Consider the following 18,997-nt stretch of genomic DNA (forward strand, 5'->3'; position numbering starts at 1 on the left):
CCAGTGTCATATTTAATCAACTCTGACTCACTTATGTTCCTGACAGCATTAATGTAATTCATTATATGAGCATTTCCCTTTATTTAAATAGGCTTACATTAAATCATAGTCTTAAATGCATGACAGCTATGGGACAGGCAAGTAAACGCAGTACCCATAGTGAAGGTACTTTGCCCACCTGTTCCCAATATACTAGGTCTCTTCCAAGCTAGAACACTTCTCGGTGAATATAGAATGCCCTGCTATCCATTCTGAACTCAGTTCTAACCGCTGGGACTGGACTGATTCTTTCAAGACCATCCTCTCGAATAAGTAGAGGCTTCTATTACCAACAACTCCACTAATCAATTTCCATATCTGACCCAATCAATGTTACTACAGGCTCAACAGAGAAAACAGCCACTAGGTTTTGAAGCTGTAAACCCAGCATTGGTGTGTCTACAGTTTCACCTATATCTTCATGAATGTCATTTCCAGAGGTGCTTGTGAGCGAAGTTAATTCCACAACCACAGCAACCAGAAAGAATTGTACTTTAAGGCAGTTAAAATTTTGTAAATTGCGTGAACTTTAGAAGAAGAAACTTTTTCCTCAAGTGGCTTTCTCAAAACTTGTATTAATTATTGGAAATTTAAAACTACTACTACCAAGAGCAGTTATGCACAAGACCAACAGCTCATTCATATATACTAATAAAAAATTGGAAGTAACTACAAAAAAAGGAGTATTGCTACTCTTTGTCATAGACATACTGAAATGTTTTAAGCATTAATATAATATTTCATACTTTCTGTGTGAAAAACCAAAACCCATCAAAAAACCTAAATGAAATTACCGGAGCCATGGCCAGGACAGTCCACCTTCAAGAACCACGAACATATTGAGAAAATTGAAACTTTCTTTAGAAGAGTCATACTATAAATGCAAAATCCTGTCTAATCCTATTTTTTCAATAAAACTTGGCAGGGCAGTAATAATGATGATACTCATGACAGTGATTTTTAAGACCTTCTGAAGCCTCTCACACAAGTGATCTTATCTTTGACATCCATGGAAATGTAATCTGTAGGTGAATTATCCTGACACTGCAACTTAAAGGTAAATTGATGTGTAATAAGAAAATTTTCATTTAAAATACTTGCATAAATAAACAAATTTTGATTATTAGCTTTTTCCTACCATAATGCATCACCTAGTTTTACCTACTTTATGTCTGGTCCAATGAGTGAATGTCGTCTCAACATAGCCCGGGCTTGTGCATTGGTTAAGTTAGTGGTTGACTCTTCATTAATGGACAGGATGCAGTCTCCCACACCAATCCGTCCATCACGACTTATTGAGCCTCCATGGATGACACTGCGAACTATCATTCCCAAACCATCTTTATTGGAACTTACTGTCATCCCTATAGTAAAAGCACATAAAACAGTTAATGTCTTTGAGCCATAGCTCTGGGTAACAAGATAAAGAAATAAAAGTCAGTCAGCCAACCTGCCAATATCATCAAGCCTGTAAATGTTGTTTTTACAAGCAACATTTTTACAAGTCCCCTTTGAGACAGCAATTACAAATCACAATCACAGTACCATTACCTTGTTGTCAGTTCACATACTTGGCTCCATACAAGAAAAATCAAGAGAGTGAAATATTTAAGCAAAAAATAAGATTATGAAATAGTTTAAAAGCCATTAAAAATCACCACTCTTCTAATGGTTCACTGAATTCATACACATTTCACTTTCATTTATGACAACTCTCTTTGGAAAGAAGGTGAAATGATTAAACAGGTAATTAATAGGCACTAAATACACACTTATTTTCAACAGAAAGCATGAATTAGATCCCACTGAGATGGTGGCTTTTTCCCACTCTCCCAGGTGGGCCATAGCTTAGACCCAGAAGAACATCCTGACTTCTGTGAAAGTCTGCCTATTCTTGATGGATACAGCCTAATATTTTACTTAAAACAGCATCTTACCTGTGACACAGAAGGATACTGCTTCTCAATATTTATACCCTTTAACTCCACTTTCTTTCCAGTACTGGGAAATAAGACAGATATGCTCTTGGCCCTTCCTCTCCCATGAGGAACCTGTGGGGACTGACTTATGGTGGCCTTCATGTGTCATTGTGACTGTTCTTACACACATGAGTTGTTGCTGTTATCTTCAGGGCAGCTGGTACTCATGAAACAGACCATAGTAACAGTTTCAGGAAAAACTTAGTTCTTCACTGAGGTAGTGGGAAAAGCAGGGCTGGAACCCTTAAAGTCCTTCCTTGAAGGATTTCCACTATCTTAATACTGCTTAATAAAAGCTTTTTATTTTTCTGAAATGTGGTTTGAAATTCTGAACCTAACCTTGCTGGTTAAGATAGTAACAGACATTACTGAGGGTAGTGTAATAGCACTTTAGGAAAACATCACACATTCAACAGACCCTTTTTCCCTTTTTCTATTCTGACATCATCACTACAGACCCACAAGGCTGGTGCCACACTTTGAACACCTACAGTTCCAGGTTAAAAATGTAAATGACACTGTAAAGTTGCCAAACTTTTTGAAGGACAATGGCATTTCAGCTCTTCTAAATCTAGGTGCTTCTCATCTCTTAAAAAACCACAGTCAAAATGTTAGAGCTCCAGCAGTGTCTAGCATTAAAGAGCTGTTGTATACTATGGATGACACCACTGAAAAGGAAAAAAAGAAGTGCCATTTCTTAATTCTCAATTATGTAATTGATGCAGCTGCAGCTTTCAACACAATTCATACTTCTTCAGTTAGCTGCTTTTTTAAAAATTAAAGGTAAAAACTGTGTCCAGGCTGCTTCCCAGGCCAGAGCACATTCAGACTGGAAGAAAAATGCTACAGTAAAAAGCCAGAAGTAAGCAATATTCACATTCATATTTAGTACATATCAAGATCAGTCTTATTTTTATGTATAAAATGTCTGCCAATATGGACCCTGCCCCAAGTTCGTATTTTCATACCATATTACACTTGACATGAAATTTGCTCTGATGCGCCCTTAAAAGTGCACTTTGATGTTCACCTAAAATACTCAGACACATAAATGAAAACCTACTCCACTGAATGAAGAGTTTATTGCAAAAAACCCTTTGTTTTTACAAAATCCAGATGCTTTGAAATTATTTTGACCTGCACTTTATACAGCCTGGCAATGAGGCCAGTAAAGATAGAAGTTACCCAGCCCCTCATAACAATGAAAAATCGACCTTATTCCTGTATCAGCCTTTTCTACATCCTCTTATTTTTGAGGCATTGATCTTAAACCAGATCCATTTTGAAAAATGGCTGTTTCATGAAGGTGCTACATGAAAGTATCATCTGCTGGAGTGAGCATCCAGCCATCAGAAAGCAGTTTATTCCAGGTCGAGGTTCCCACTGAAATACAGCATCACAGCTTTAAAAAACTGACACTGAACCTCTGCACAGCACGGAAGTCCTGGCATGGGACTGTTTATAAACATCCAATTCTGTTATAAACATCTGATTCTGGACATCCCATTTTAAAGCATTTGAGGAATTACTGCTAATAGCCAGGACCCACAAAAAGCCATTACCTACCAGCCCCAGAGTGTCTTCAAGATTATGCAGTTGGCTGGAAGAAACAGCACCAGGAACCTAAATCAAACCAAATGAACACACAAGCCACTAACAAGGATGGACACATCACTGCTTTTCAACACAAAGCCTTCCCAGCATGGGCTCTGGGAAGGTTCTATTCTTCTTGTCCTCCTCATGCTGCCCAGGATCACACCTGAGAGCAGGATAGGACAAAGAAAACTTTATCATCTGTTGTGTGTGTTCACTCCAAAATGTGTTTCTAGTCAGCATGCTCAGGAAATTGCAGATTGAACATATCTAAAAAACCAGAAACATTGAGGCACTTTGGATTCAAGTACAAATTTGAGGCAAGGAAGCAAACAGCTTGTTTAGTCCCTTGCATCCTCAGGAAAAAAGACCATTTTGTGTTGACAAATTGGAAGTCTCATCTGCAGCTCTTTGACCTAGTGTTCTTCTAGAGCATTTCTTGCTATATCTTGCTTTTCCACTATATTGGTACATTGAAAATGTACCAATGCATTAAATTTGTTCTGTTAACATTTAGGAAAGACTAAATTCTTTATGGGAAACAAATTCTCATTGAGACTGTTTTGTGTTCACAGTGACAAATGGATGGCAAATGGATCCAGTGCCATCACAGTCAAACAGGGTGAGAGCAGCAAAAAAAGAATAACCTGTCCCCACTAAATGGAAAATATTTTGTTTTTACTAATAAAACAGGGAACATACAAGGGAAACCAACAGCCATATTCCTGAAGAGTTTACAAAAAAGGGTTCACTAACTTACCTAGGCTTGAATTTCCTTTTGCAATAATGATAGTCTTCTCATACATGTTTTTGACTGAACTTGGCAGTGTGGAATTTCCCTCCAAAGATACTGGGCATCTCTTTTCCATTAAAAACAATTGTTCCTGGCATAAGGGAAAATAACACCAGTTCAGATTACCAAGACAGAAGTAAGATTGGTCATACTGATCTCAACTACTTCTGCTGTACACAAAAATCATGTACATAATTAAGTCAAATTCCTTATATACACATTGGAAAAGTTAGTTCATCAAAGAAAAAACTAACATCCTGATTTCTGTTTTCATTCAGGCAATATACCAAATCTATCACAAAGCATGCTTTTAATTCAGGCACATCAAAATTAGTAGAATGAATTCACAGGCTTTAGATTCATTCACCACAGATATCTGACAATCTGCCAGTACTAAAGTAACAAATCTTGTAAGAAATTGCAGATCTTTTAAGCATTTCTTAAGAAATCATTGAATGGAATAAATAAGAAACACGTCACAGTGACTGTCATATAAAGGAAAAGTATGTTTGCACACTGTAGCATCACAGCTCAATTTGTGAGCTGAACTGCACAGGCTTGCAAGAACACCATGATGCAATATCTCCACACCACCCCCCCTCAGCTTCCTAGGCCTGATCGCAGCTGTGCACCTCCTATTTGCACTCATGCCTCTGTGAAGGTTAACAAGGACCAAGAAATGCCCTCTCTCCTGCCCAGGGGGTACACTGTGGCCCAGCAGTTATCTATGATGCAAGCACTGAGAAGATTTGTATATACCCATGTGCCGACAGCCCCAGAGAAAACACAATTTGATGACATAAATTATGTCCTGGTTTGGAAAGGTCTATATCCCAAAGTTTTGATGTGAGCTAACACATCCAAAAGACATCAATAATCCAACAAATACACACGACTACTGGCTGTTGACAATTTCTGCAGGGAATTCTTTGGCCTAATTACAGGCTTTCTGTATTTTTTTTAATTCTTATTTAAAAAAAAAAAAAAAGGCAAATAACTTTACTTTTTCATTGGGATCAAGCTGTGTAGTAGTAGCAAGGCTTGTATTTAGTACAACTTCTGCTGCTGTCTGAGATCCAGTCCATGTTGCTGCATTTTCTCTTTCATTTTGGTCGATATCCGAAACATCCAGAGTCAGAAGATCTGTTTTAGTAAAATCACCTGCGGTTTCCAGGTTACTGTCCACTACAGACTTTTCATCTCTCAGTCTTTGATTCAGATTCATGTTGTACAGATTCTTCTCAGATACACGGAAATCAGCTGCAGCATTCGGACATTCCTCTCCAACAGACTGTCCAACACAGGAGACAATGAACAATCACCATTCATTTGTAGTATAATTCAAAACCTTAAACAAAAACTGATCTCATAGAATTTAAACACATCACTGTAAGATCAGCAAGATCAACCTCGTCTGCAGTTCTGTAAAGGCATTCATTCTACTATAAAGTGAACTTGATTTCTTAGACCATTTCTTCTGCTTTATAATACCAGAAATCAGTAAAATAAGTTACAAACTCTAACTTGAAAGACTCCAGTAAATTTTAAAAATTCAAGCATCCAGTTTTTTTCCTCAGGTGAAAGAACTTTGCAAGACCAATGTCTTTACTTTCAGCACACCTAGCAAGCAAAGAGGAATTTCAAGCAGCTCAGACAATAAGGATGCAATGTTTTCATCTATTTAACTGAGCAGAAATGAAGTAAGATTTCTCTTCCTCAGAAAGAGTGACAAGTGAGAACTTGGTCAAACCTCAGCAAAACATGAATATGGGAGATTTGAAGTGTAACAACAATGAAATACAATAATGCAATTACAGAAGCTTACTAGTTAATAATTATTACAAATCTACCAATTATGGCTGCAGTACTAGGACAAAGTTCTCTACACAGTTGTTTAGATTTCCAAGATTCTGAGGCCCTGCCTTTGAAATGCTTCAAGGGATTTCAATAATCACAGCATTCTGGGAAAAAACCAAACATTAAATATTCTCGAGCAGACCTTTTAAAGTAAGTTATTTTAAAAATATTAGATTTTAAAAAGATATATCAAGGACTTAGAAGTTAGACATAGAGTCTCTGTATCAATATTAGGGATTTTTTTTTTTTTTTTTTTTGAAATGTAAGAAAAGAACCCAAAATCAACTACCTCTATCCATCTTCATTGTTATTTACTGGTCGTATTAATTGTTCTATAGCTTCTCCAAAAAGCTGCAGAGACATGCTTCCCAGGATTTGGGGATATTTTGCAACATTTTTATCAAGAGACTTAGAACTCATTTTTGTCAACTTTCATTAGTGCATACATGATTGTTCTGTCTCCAGACAAGAATCAAAAAAGGCTTATCAGTAAATAAGTGGTTTAAGTAACAGCTGAGAAGGTAATTGAGCAGAGCCTAAATACAACTAATCTGCATGATATAATCAATGACATAATTTCCTACCTTTTTGAGAATAGAACAAGATACTATAATCTATTTAAATTATTTTATAAGGTTTCAAATAACAGCTGGGACATTACTTTTAAGTCTGTTTTGTACCCATTTCCAGACCAGCATCAAAACATACTCAATATTTAATTCATATCCCATATATACATATTAAAAGGTGCATCACATACTCATTTTAATTTTTGCTTCACTTAAAGAAAAGCCAGTGCTGTGAGTTTTTAGGACAAACACAATTCCAGGAATTCATACCTATAGTAACATGTGGCCTCACTAGAGCATCTGAATTATTTTAAGTATGTTTTTCAATACCTTTTTTAAATGTGACACCAAAGTGACGCTCGGAACCTGCCAACTGATAATTGAAATATCTCTGCATTCCTCACAGCATCAAATAGTGCTATTTTAATCTTTACTGCATTTCACTTGCTTCAAAAGTCTTCATTAATGAACAGATTTTCCCACTATGTTTGTTTTTTTTCAATCATAAATTGGTTACTTGATGAGAACTTAATACTCACTTCATACTGGTGTACAGAGATGAACACTGAAAAGTCAGGGGTATGGTATTTTAAAACAATATATATGCCAAAGCTACATTTAAGTCAATGGTGAAAATAACTGAAGACTTTCTAAAGCCTCAATGTGATACATAATGTAAATCCAAATCCAGTCTTCATCTCACAAAATACTCCTAAGCATGCAAAATGCATAATCTGTTTAAGTAACAATTACAGAATTAAACAATGCAAGCTGTCCCACTGGCACAGCACAGATGTGTTCTTCTGTGTATTAGGAGAAACCATTAGAAGAAGAATCTAGCTTTCTAAACAGTGCCTCATAAGGGCTAAACATATTTCAGAAAGGTTAACAGGAGTTACTGCAGCTCAGATGTGGCAGAAAAAGCAGCAACTACTCTATTCAAGACTACAGACTGCAAACCCAGTGATTTTCAATGGAGTCTGCCAGGAGAATGGAATTGGAAATCTCTAGGTTAGTGAAATAAATCTAAAGATTTAAAAGAAAGAACATGAAAAAAACATGAGAAGAAATAAAACATAATCAGGTCATTATGGGTATGTCACCAAGAACCAAAAAAGCATTGATCTTAATACTCTTAAACAAATCTTCATTTATTACTTTACATAAAAATTATTAGCACAGTTTTGAGATATATGGATTTACTTTTAATTACAGCATCATTATGAAAATTTAATTCAAAACCACATAAACATATTAATTATGAAGCATAAAAGCAAAATTCAAGATGAAAATTTACTCTTGCTTTTCATACTACAATGTAGAGTAACAGAGTAATTTTGTGTTACCACTCTTTACTATGCTTTGAATGACAATTTTATTTTTCTAGCAGACTGCTCACCACTCCTTTAATACTACAAGCTCTCACCGTCCTCCGGCTAAATCATGTTTTATCTTGCAAAAAATCCAAGCTTTGTGCCTTCTATCTACCTCCCTCTTCAACAAAGACATCTGCAAGACATCAGCACTTCTCTAAACAAAAATTTACCCTGGTAACAAAGACAGCATTTTGAACCAGGATGACACAAAACATTTATATCTGATAATATAGCCTGCTCACACTTAAAATCAAAGTTTTCCATCAATAAAACCATCCTCAGTTTTACCTTTGGAGATGATAATGGAAGAGAGAAGCTGCTGTTCACCTCACCGCTACAGACACTGTCATGGAGAGCTCTCACTGAATCCTGGAAGACGTCTCTCTCTAGAGAATACTTTGATTCAAAGGTGGACTCATCCGCTAGATCTGCCTCGCCAGAGTCCACCTAACAACAAAAGCAATTCAATCAGCCAGGCTGTTGCCATCACATCACATAAGCCCCAAACACATGGACACCAGCCACTACATACTGATACTTTTCTTCTTTTTCTTTTTCATACCATGTTTTAGATTGAAATTACATTTGCACAGTGAATAGGAAAATTGTCTGCTTCCAGTAAATCTGTGTTATTATTTCTTCAAAGGTTGCAAAGAATATATGAAGTAAACACAAAACTCTGAATCAAAGTAAGTTGTGGGACAGATACACATTCATGCTTATTAATTTTCTTTTAGAAAAATTATCGTGGAAAAAAAAATGAGCTTCACTTAGTGCCATATGTGAGGAATGTTCCCTTGACTCAACTTCTTAGGCTCAGTTATTTTTGTACACTTTTAAAAACAATCTGGAAACTGCAGTGCTTCATGGTGCACTTATATTTAAAAATTGTTATGTGATTTTTTTTTTCTAAATACATTTTAAATTATTTTGCTTTTGACAACAAGCCTCCTATGGGCATTCCTATATTTCTGTTTTTCTTACACAAGAAATAATTTTTTTAAGAGTTTTAGACATTTACATGGGTAGTATTTTTCTTTTTTTTTAAATGAAATATATTTTTTTCAAGACTCATGTTCTTTTAAATACTAGAACTAAATTAAGCCCTAAAAACCCTAATTTATGGTGCTTCATACACTACATTTTGATTATTTCATTTCCCTGGCAGAGCTCAAGAATATAGTGTAGGCTAACAAAAATGACCACTAAGTTAAGAGCCATGCCTGGATCATAAACTTGTCTGAAGCAGATGAGTGCACCCATCTACAGAGATGGATCTAACTTGTTTTTCAGCCCCTGTGGTTAGTCATATTATGAATCCATTATAGCAGTAGCAACACTCTGCATTAATTCAACAATCCAACATATTGATTCATTTTCAGGGTAAAAAGGAATTTTTTTTTTTTTTTTTTTACTTTCTCAAGCCTGTAGACTTAACTGCTAATCCAAACTTCTTTTTTGCTGTAACTTACTCTCAGCTCATCTTCTTGAAAATGCATATTCACTTTACCAAAGCTATGCCCTAAAAAGTGTGTATAGACATATCTATAAAATCAGAGTACAGACCTGTCTATGAAAAACAGTATCTCATATGTGCACTCTCAACATATACCTTCAGCTGGGGGACTGCACATTTAGTTTCCTATTTTGCACATTTAATTAGACAACTGACAAACTTGATTGACAATTTTATTATGTCATGTATTTTCATTGCTTTTTTTCACAAGGTTATTTTGATAGGAACCACAGATGGAAGTCAAAATTTTTAGATAGTTTTAATCTGATCATTCCAACACATCTTTAATGAAAGGTTATTTAGAATATAAAACTCATGTTTCTTCTCAATGAATGCAGCAAAACAAATACTGTTATCTAACTGCTAAATGTAACAAACTGAAGAATTAAAAACACTCAGTCTTGTTTAAAGGCTAGTTATTAAGCCAGCTTGTCACTTGCAAATGTGAAAAAAACAGCAAACCCACTGGAAGCAGCAATGCAGAGATTTTCACCTTGACAGGATCCATTTCAGGTTTTTGTTTAATTTTGAGTTTTTCTCTAGTGAACTAAGTTCTGGTGCTTAGAAGCTGCTTCCCTGTTCAAGTCCCCAAAAAAGGAAGGCCTAATAATTTCAGCATCAGATCCAGACCAGAACAAATGACCATGAGAATGCACACTTGGAATACCTACATACACATGTGTATTCTGGGTCGGTTTATTTTTTTATTTTCTGGGAGGAGGTGTTGGGGGATTTTTTACTTTTTTGTAGTGCCCTGTTTTATAGGTCTTTCTAATCTGAGTTCTTACTGGTAGCTTCTGGACTACGTAAGGCACTGAGTGCTCAGGTAAGCCGCATTGTTTGTACAAGTGAATACCTTTTGACCTTGTAAATCTCATAATCACTGATTGATGTTGAAGGCTGAAGAATATTATTAGGAGGAAGTATTTACAGCTTTTGAAGACAGACAGTGTTCCTTGTAAGGCTGGATTACATGCAAAAAGGGAATATCAAAAACTTTCCACAGTAGAAAAGTGATGTATTATGACACATCAAAAAATAAGCACATGAACATTTCTCTAAAAAGATGAGATGTCCAAAGGGCTGCTCAGTGCATGCAAGGACAAGTGGATAGTCATGCACTTTCGAAAACATCAGCAAATTACTTTATCTTTTCCTCAGCAATTAACATCATAGGCCAGATTCACAGCTCATGCAAAAAACCAAAGTCTCTACATGCCAGTTTTTACAAAGTCAGAATCCATCCCACCGACGGTGGATAGGTAATGTGGAGACAGCAAACACTAAAAAATAAGCATGGACAGTGACAAGGCATCTCCTTTCACTAATAAATGCAAAGATTGAAGAAATCTGTGGTAAATTGGCCACTAACCAGAGCCAGCTCAGCACGGAAGAGGGCTGCATCAGCTGGCCCCTCCTCCTCAAGTGCTTGGGCTGTGTAGAAAAAGCAATCTTCCTTAGCAGAGACATAACCCTCCTCAGGTGAAAGCTGCAGAAAGAATGAAGCTCTGAGTCGGATGTGTGGCCTGGACACAGGAGGTGCAGAGTGCATTCTGCAAGGTGGGGTAGGGGGCTGTTTAGAAAGGCAAATAGATTCCAATTGCAGCAAAGAGATCATTTCAAACACAGTCACAGTATTCAGTGGGTAAAGAGACAATTTTTTTTTTTTTTTTTTTTCAAATTTACCTGAATGGATTCAGCTTCACACCTCGTTCTGAAATCCCAAATAATGAAAAAGACCTGTTCAGGTATACCACAAAGCCCACAATTTAGTTAGGCTCATTTTCAACTCCTGGTTTTAGTAAAGATATACTAAAACTGCCATCACAGCTGCCAACAAAGAAAGAGCCTAACAGCAGAGGTCTAGAGCTAGCCACAGAGCAGTCTTGCTTGCAGGCATGAAGACTTCATCTACTCTCTCTTTTACGATTGTATTTGTCAGCCTCTAGAGAACAAAACATAATTCTGACTATAAACCAATAGCTTTTTCCAACATAATTTGATGGTAGGTGCATTTGTCCAGTACTGCAAAAAAAGCAGGTATTATTTGCAACGTTTAATTACTTGGCAAGCATAATACATGAAATATTGAGGAGCAAATGCCATATGTTTGCAACTTTTGGGAATAGAAACAAAATCTTTATGTATTTCCTCTTTTAGAATGACATCTTCTAGAGTATGATATTTTTGATTGCAATTAATATGGAGTCTCCAGTGGGGAAAAAAAAAAAAATATAGAGCAAGTTACGACATACTCTCTTACTATGAAAAGCAAAGTTTCTGGGAGCTTAAACAACAGCCATTCCTTCTCACCCTCTCCACAAATATCTACTAAAAATGAAAATTTGATATCTACATCCACAAGGATTACAAGATTATAAATTCATGAAAAGCAAAAATTAACCCCTAAAACTGTGCTTGGGCTTACTAATATAGAGAAAGGTATCTTCCTCATATGTATAAATTAATGCCATTCTACTGATTTGAATTTAACCTATCAGGGATGCTCGTTCACTAGCACTCTTACTGATACACTATCTCAGTGAACATAGGTCTCCTTTAATCTCCTTTTTTGAATTGTTCCAGACTACCTTGTAAAACTGAGCCTGAAATAATCAGATGTGTACAAACTGAAAACTACACACTATTACATAAACAAAGTTGCTGCTTAACTACAAAGATTGCATATATACTTGTGAGGCACTGGAATGTTAATGGTCAATGTGTCAAATACTGGCAGAAGCAGCAGGTGCTTTGCTGATCATGCACAAAGTAACCATCCAGCTGCAGAGAGGTTGCAGACCCACCACCCGAGGCTACAAACTGGGTTTTGAACCAGATAAGGGAAGAGGCTGATAAAAAGCAAATCCTGTGAGGTGGGATAGTGCTTTTTACCACGTCCATGGTCTTACACAAGTAGCTCAGGTGTGAAACCCTCCCTCTGGAGACCTACCCAGACACTCACACAAAGCCTGAAGGTATTCATGCCTTCTCATGGACTATAATTGCCTCAGGTATGCTAAATTGAGAAGAAGCAACATATTAGGTGTCAAAAGACAGAAATGCCTCATGATCTACAGTGTTACATGAGATAGTGTAAAACTCTCCACCACAGGGGAGGTACTTCGGCATTCTCATTAGCCTGAATGTATATTTACTCATTGAACTTTTCATTTCCCCATTCTTGGTGGATCAAGACTGTGACCAGCACTTTGAAGGGGCATTGAAACTGTAGCAATCAAGTCTTGTCACTGGATCCATACCTTCCTACCCTTACCCTTTCTTTTTCTTTCTTTTCTTGTATGCATTTTCTAAAGTGTTATTTTTATGCTTTTATATTGTTGCATTCCTAACAAAAATTACTACATTTTAAAATTTGCCAAGTTTTATTCTAGCTTAATGTTCTAAAGTTTGCAAGTAAAAATTTGTTATTGAACCTCTTGAAAGCTTTGTTGTTTCTCCCACACACCACTCAAAACAAATCAAACAACCTCCCCGAGTAGAGTAACAGGCATAACAATACTATACCTTGCAAAGCAAAGGAATTAGTAAATTCCATGCAAATCAAATAAAAACAATTTTATGTCTCCATCTCACACATTCAGAAAGCCACGTAAATTGTACAGTGTACAATATTATGGCTGGCAACTTTCACTCCTGAAAGACTCTGCTGTTGCAAGATGCTTTGCTGTTTTCTCAGCTACAAAACAGGTGTGCTAGGTCCTGCAATGACTACACCAGTCATATACTACCCAGGCCACTCCTACATGCAAGGCAATATTTGAGCCACCCAGCTGTACCCCAAAATACATAAAATGTATGGAGAAGTCAGGATCAGCATGTACCAGCTTCAATGATATGAAAAGTACACACTGAATTCCCAAATCCTTACAGGCAATGGTTTGGCAACTCCTATTTTAACTGTTCCTGCTGGGGCTCCTTTCAGTGCTTGTACCGCTTCCTCCAGGCTGCCATTTTCCAAGTTGATATCATTGACAAACATAAGCCGATCTCCAGGAAGAAGTCTGCCATCTTGTTCAGCCACACCCCCAGGAACTAATGAGCGAATCACAATTACAGTGCTGGCTGGATCAACAGGATCCTAATTAAATAAATGAAAGAAAAAGATATTTTTTTTTTACTCTTTTATATCTTGAGACAAGAATTTTCATTCATGAGCTTTTATTTACCAGAGTTATGTTATTAAAAATGTCGCTCTCCTCTAGATGAACCTTCAGTAGGAGCAAACCATCCTGTCTGTACTATCTGTACATTTAGACCTCCACTTATTTTTAATTCTTAAACATGAAAATTACTACTCTTTAGATCCTTACATGATGCTCCATCATGTATCTCCAATTTAAATACTAGTAAATTGCACAGTGTTGTCCATACCCACCAGAAATTCATATACTTCCTACTGCAACAACAGTGCTGCAAACTCCATCTTCCCTTACACTCAGAGGTTTGAGGACACAGATGGGAAATGTAGACAGGGGCAAATGTAACACATATATTGTAGTGGAACAAATTACTTATTTTCAATAACTGTCTTATACTTCATGATCTTGCTCAACTGAGAAAGCAGTTTCCAAGAGGCAACATGTAGTGCATGCCTAATTAAATACTTACATGAGAGAGGAACATACTAATACAGGATTCTAATACACAAGACAAAACAAAGTGATGTTTGCTTTTAAGAAAGAAAAATGCTTTTAAGTGACCATCCTCCAATATACTAGTTTGTATTTAAAAAGCTAGCATCAAATACTAGTAACAGGAGCATATAATTCTGCTATAACAGTTATCACACATGCAAAATATTTATGTGATTCTTACAGAATTACACTCATAAGGAACATCATGTTAATACTTCCAACACGCAGTTCACTTGAGTGCACGAACTGAGAAACACCCCCCAGAAATGTAATCGTGTAACAGTTTTACTGGAAGCAAAAGGAGAGAAAAACAAACATCTACAAACCAGCATGCAGCTGGAACAAGCTTCCATGTCAAGATGTATATCTGAAAGCACAGACACCATCAAAGCAACATGGAAAAACACAGGAACAGGGAGACTGCTGAAAGCTGGTATGGGAGAGAAATGTTGATGGAGGGAGGGAGAGAGGGGTGGGCGGAGTGAAGGAAGGAAGGAAGAACATCAATAAGACCCTTAACACTTGATGACAGTGCAGTAAAAAGGATGCCATGGAGCAATAAAACACTTTTCAACTTGTAATATAACTAGCAGTGCTTTGAATAGATCTCGAGCCTGAGCATTGACATCGTCCTCATTATTTTAACAACAAATGCTTACACTGTCACTTCAGATGGCATTGCATGATATATTTTTGGGAAAAAGAAATAAAAGAAACAAGTCACTCTAGTCTATGTGATAGTCTTCCTTAGGACTAGAAATTATGTAGACCTTTCTACAGGCCTGCCATTGCATAAAACATTAGCAATGTATCAGTACAAACTTAATTCTCCTTAAGTTTAGTCACCATTAATTGAAAATTAATTGAAAATTTGATGGAAACAGCAAAATACAAATATAAATCTCCCTGTAAATTTACTGTTCACAGTCTTACAAGAAAGCAAAACTCAGTGTCCAAATGATTTTTTTTTACTGCATATCAGAGAACATATCACAATACACAAATATTATAACATCAAAAAGCATAAGTTTCAGAAAGCTGACTAAAGCTGTAAGACTAACTCATATTTGAAAAAATATATTAACCAACTTAAGGCACTTCCACAAGCCTTTAGTACTATTATCTACAAACAAAATTCAGTCACTAACCACATATGCACCCACCATTTGTATTAATGCTCAGAAGAGGCTGAAGTGAAAATATTTTCTATTGTGTGCTGACATGGACTTAAAATACTCAGGCTCATCTGTGATGTCTCACTGCAGAGCATCATAAGCAACGCTTTAAAGAGTAGTCACTGCTTCATAAAAGACACTGGACTATGCCTTTATCCTTCACATTATTACAATACACTGCTCTTCACTTTACCAGTGTGCAAATGCAAAATCTAAGCCATAGCTTATTTTTGAGGAGTGCCCTGGGGCCATAATTTCCACCTCTAAGTTATGTCCAGATGTAAATGCATATACTCCTATGGATAAGATCCAGCAGAAATCTGGAAAGAGACCTGGTCCCCACAGCACAACTAAACAGCTCAGCAAAAGCTTACATTGACTTCAGGGAGAAATTATCTCACATTCAACTAAAAATTATCCACTGGAAAACTGGGAACAAGAAGAATACTTTTTCTGGCATCCTGACCAAGTGAAGGCAAGAGACAGGCACTAAGCTGTTCACTGAGACACACCAAGAAACCTACTTTAGATATCCAGGAATGCTAAAGTCAAACAGAAAATGAATGGGGATGTTTAAGCATGTCCCCGACAGACAGCAGCTAAGCAAGGGATTTCAGAATTACAGTTCTGGATTTTAGTAAATCCTGGCTTAAGCGTTTAAGTCCTTTATTGGATCTTGCCCTAAACACCTCACTGCAGGTGCAAAATACATGGCTAAATGCCTAAATATGCTGGCTACATCATTCATTGTCCCTGGGTCACTAGAAGACAGCTTTCTGAAAACCCTAGTATATAATGGATTATCTGTTTTTCTGAACCAGTATTACCATCATCATTAGAATCTGTAGTCTTAATACAATGAGAGGAATATGTAATATAATTACTGGAATGCCTACCAACAGTGATTGGTTCTACTCTATTGCTTAATTTCAATTAATGAAATAATTGAAATATATAGAACACACTGCAAGATCCAAACAATACAAAGCATTTTGTCCTCCATCCAAAGAACTGCAGAAGTTACCTGATAGTCCAATATGCTAAATCCAAGCCCCATACTCCCTTTCTCCAGCTCAATGTGCTGTACTTCTGTTTCCCACATTGCCAGAGATGAGCTTTGCACCTCTTCCATACTCTGACCATCATCAGCTATTTCCAAAGTTGTTCCCTCTGTGTCTGAAGAGCCAATGAATCCAATTTCTATGTGACCCTGAGAAAAAGAGTAAACATTCAATAAACCAATAAAATGTAAACACTTGAGAATCTGTAGAGACAAAACACTCCTTCCAAAAAACAAGAGAAAACCTAAGTGATATATCTCTAACCATAGTAAAAGTGCAAGCACTCAGGAGATTTAATTAACTCTGATAAACCTAGCACAAAATTCAAATACCCTTTATAGTTAAGATGCGAGTACATTAAACTACTCACTAGAAAAATATTTACAAATTGGAACTTCTGTCAAATAAAAATCTTCAAAAACTTTATTAGTATATGAATTCAAATATACAGGAAATATATGTTATTAAATGGTATGTCTAAGATATGCCTTCATTAAATGTAATCATACTGACAGTAGCCAGAATATTTAATAAAAGTAAAACCAAATACATATGTACATACACAGACTGTTCTTCAGTCTGTTCTTCACTTGGTTTCATATAGAAGTTTAGAAACTATAAGCTGAATTTGGTGCCTTGCTCAGAACTCAAAGTAAATAGTTTCTCTTTTCATACAAATCCTATTGCTTTGTATCCTACACCCTAGGTCATTCCTGTATGTTTAGTTCACCAGGCTGCCCAGAGTTGTTCACTTATGAGTGACAGAAGTGTCAGTCAGGGAATGCAAACACAGTTATGTGCAATGCAAACCCAGAAAGCAAAGTTCAAAACTAGATTAAATACTTTTAGATTCTAAACAACCCCATAGTTCAACTTGCTATACTCATATCTCACCTACAAAACAAGAAGTGCGGTACTTAGAGAGTTAACCCCATATCCTAGAATTCTTTTTTTCCTATGACCAGCCAGGATTCATATCTTCTGGTGGCCTAAAAAATAGCCAATAAACATTATTTGCTGTTTCCTATTTGTCTGGCTCCAATTAGAAAAAAATATTAAAATATATTTCTAACCATGTAGAAGAACTTAATCTGTTTTTGGTTTGTTGTTGTTTTTGTTTATTTTTTGTTTGTTTGTTTTTTCAAGGAAATTATCACTTTCAGAGATTGTTTAAAGAAAAAATACCTTTTCTGTGAGCTGAACTTCAGAAAGGCTTAGACTCTCAAGTATTTCTGGTTGAGTGACAGGTGGAGCTACTGGACGACAGCACACCATTGTCACCTTAATAGGCAGCTCTTTCAAGATACTGACCACATCCTTGTGGTTTTCTCCAAGTAGAGAGATCTCATTCACCTCAATAAATAAAGAATACACAGTGGTTAGAACTACAGACTATTTATAAGCACAATAATAAAAAAAGAGTTAAAAAAAAAAACCAAAAACAAAAACAAAAACCCAACACCTCACTAATGACCTCATTTAAAAAAAGTAAAATAAAAACAAAAAAAATCCCTATGCTAACAGACACTTTCAACTCTTAACCTCTACTCAGTTTGGTGCTCAGCACCAAGGTACGTATTAAACTGAATGCATAGTCTTTTAAATTGTATAATACCACCCTACAAATACCACATTAACTGTAGCTTCACGTTTCTTGCACTCATGTAAACCAAATTCACATCTTAATTCTAAGAAAATAATTTAGAAAAGCAATTATGTGTTTAGTCCCTTCACTGAGTAGGGATAATCCTATTCAATCTTAATGCTTTCACTATATATTCTTTTTTGGTGACTGTCTTGGTTTCAGCTGGGATAGAGTTCATTTATTCTCAGTAGCTGCCCAGTGCAGTGTTTTGGATTCTCTATGAGAATAACTTTGATAACACACTGATGTTTTCATTGCTGCTAAGTTAAATCAAGTACTTTTAGGTGTCTCATGGTCTATCAGCGAGGAGATATAAAAAAGAAAAAAAAAATCTGTAAGGGAACACAGCTGGGATAAGTGACTCAAATTGTCAAAAGGTATATCCCACACCCTAGAGCATTAGGCCTCCAATACATAAACTGGGGAGTTAACTGGAAGGTGCGCTGACCAGAGCTTGGGGACAGGGTCTGGAATTGGTCAGCAGGCAGTGAACACTTGCATTGTGCATCACTTGACAGGCTTTTTTTATTTTTTGCTATGATTATTCTTACTATACTTTGTTTCAGTCATTAAACTGCCATTATCTCAACTTATAAGGTTTTACTTTTGATTCTCTTCCTCATCCCACCAGGCTGATGGTGAGTAGGGTGGGTAAACTAGTGGCTGCATGGTGCTTACTTGCCAGCTGAGCTTAGACCATGACAGAGACCTTGGACTATACCAAAAAATCAGATGC

General features: G+C 36.4%; 1 protein-coding gene across 15 annotated transcripts in view; it reads right to left on the bottom strand.

The window, feature by feature from the left end:
- The window catches only part of MPDZ (multiple PDZ domain crumbs cell polarity complex component), a 111,648-nt gene that overhangs the window by 43,088 nt on the left and 49,563 nt on the right, over positions 1–18,997 (bottom strand). For 13 of the 15 annotated variants that reach the window (XM_040089525.2, XM_040089524.2, XM_040089526.2 and 10 more), the window contains 8 exons: positions 17,802–17,969; positions 16,580–16,765; positions 13,615–13,824; positions 11,095–11,211; positions 8,495–8,653; positions 5,408–5,695; positions 4,372–4,495; positions 1,205–1,403 (listed from right to left, as the gene is read on the bottom strand). In XM_040089525.2, coding sequence (XP_039945459.1) covers positions 1,205–1,403; positions 4,372–4,495; positions 5,408–5,695; positions 8,495–8,653; positions 11,095–11,211; positions 13,615–13,824; positions 16,580–16,765; positions 17,802–17,969 — 1,451 coding nt within the window. The remainder of the gene's footprint in view (positions 1–1,204; positions 1,404–4,371; positions 4,496–5,407; positions 5,696–8,494; positions 8,654–11,094; positions 11,212–13,614; positions 13,825–16,579; positions 16,766–17,801; positions 17,970–18,997) is intronic. The other 2 variants (XM_058423993.1, XM_058423997.1) reach the window with 2 other exon arrangements.

Source organism: Hirundo rustica, chromosome Z (assembly GCF_015227805.2).
Source record: "Hirundo rustica isolate bHirRus1 chromosome Z, bHirRus1.pri.v3, whole genome shotgun sequence".
Classification (NCBI taxonomy): Eukaryota; Metazoa; Chordata; class Aves; order Passeriformes; family Hirundinidae; genus Hirundo; species Hirundo rustica.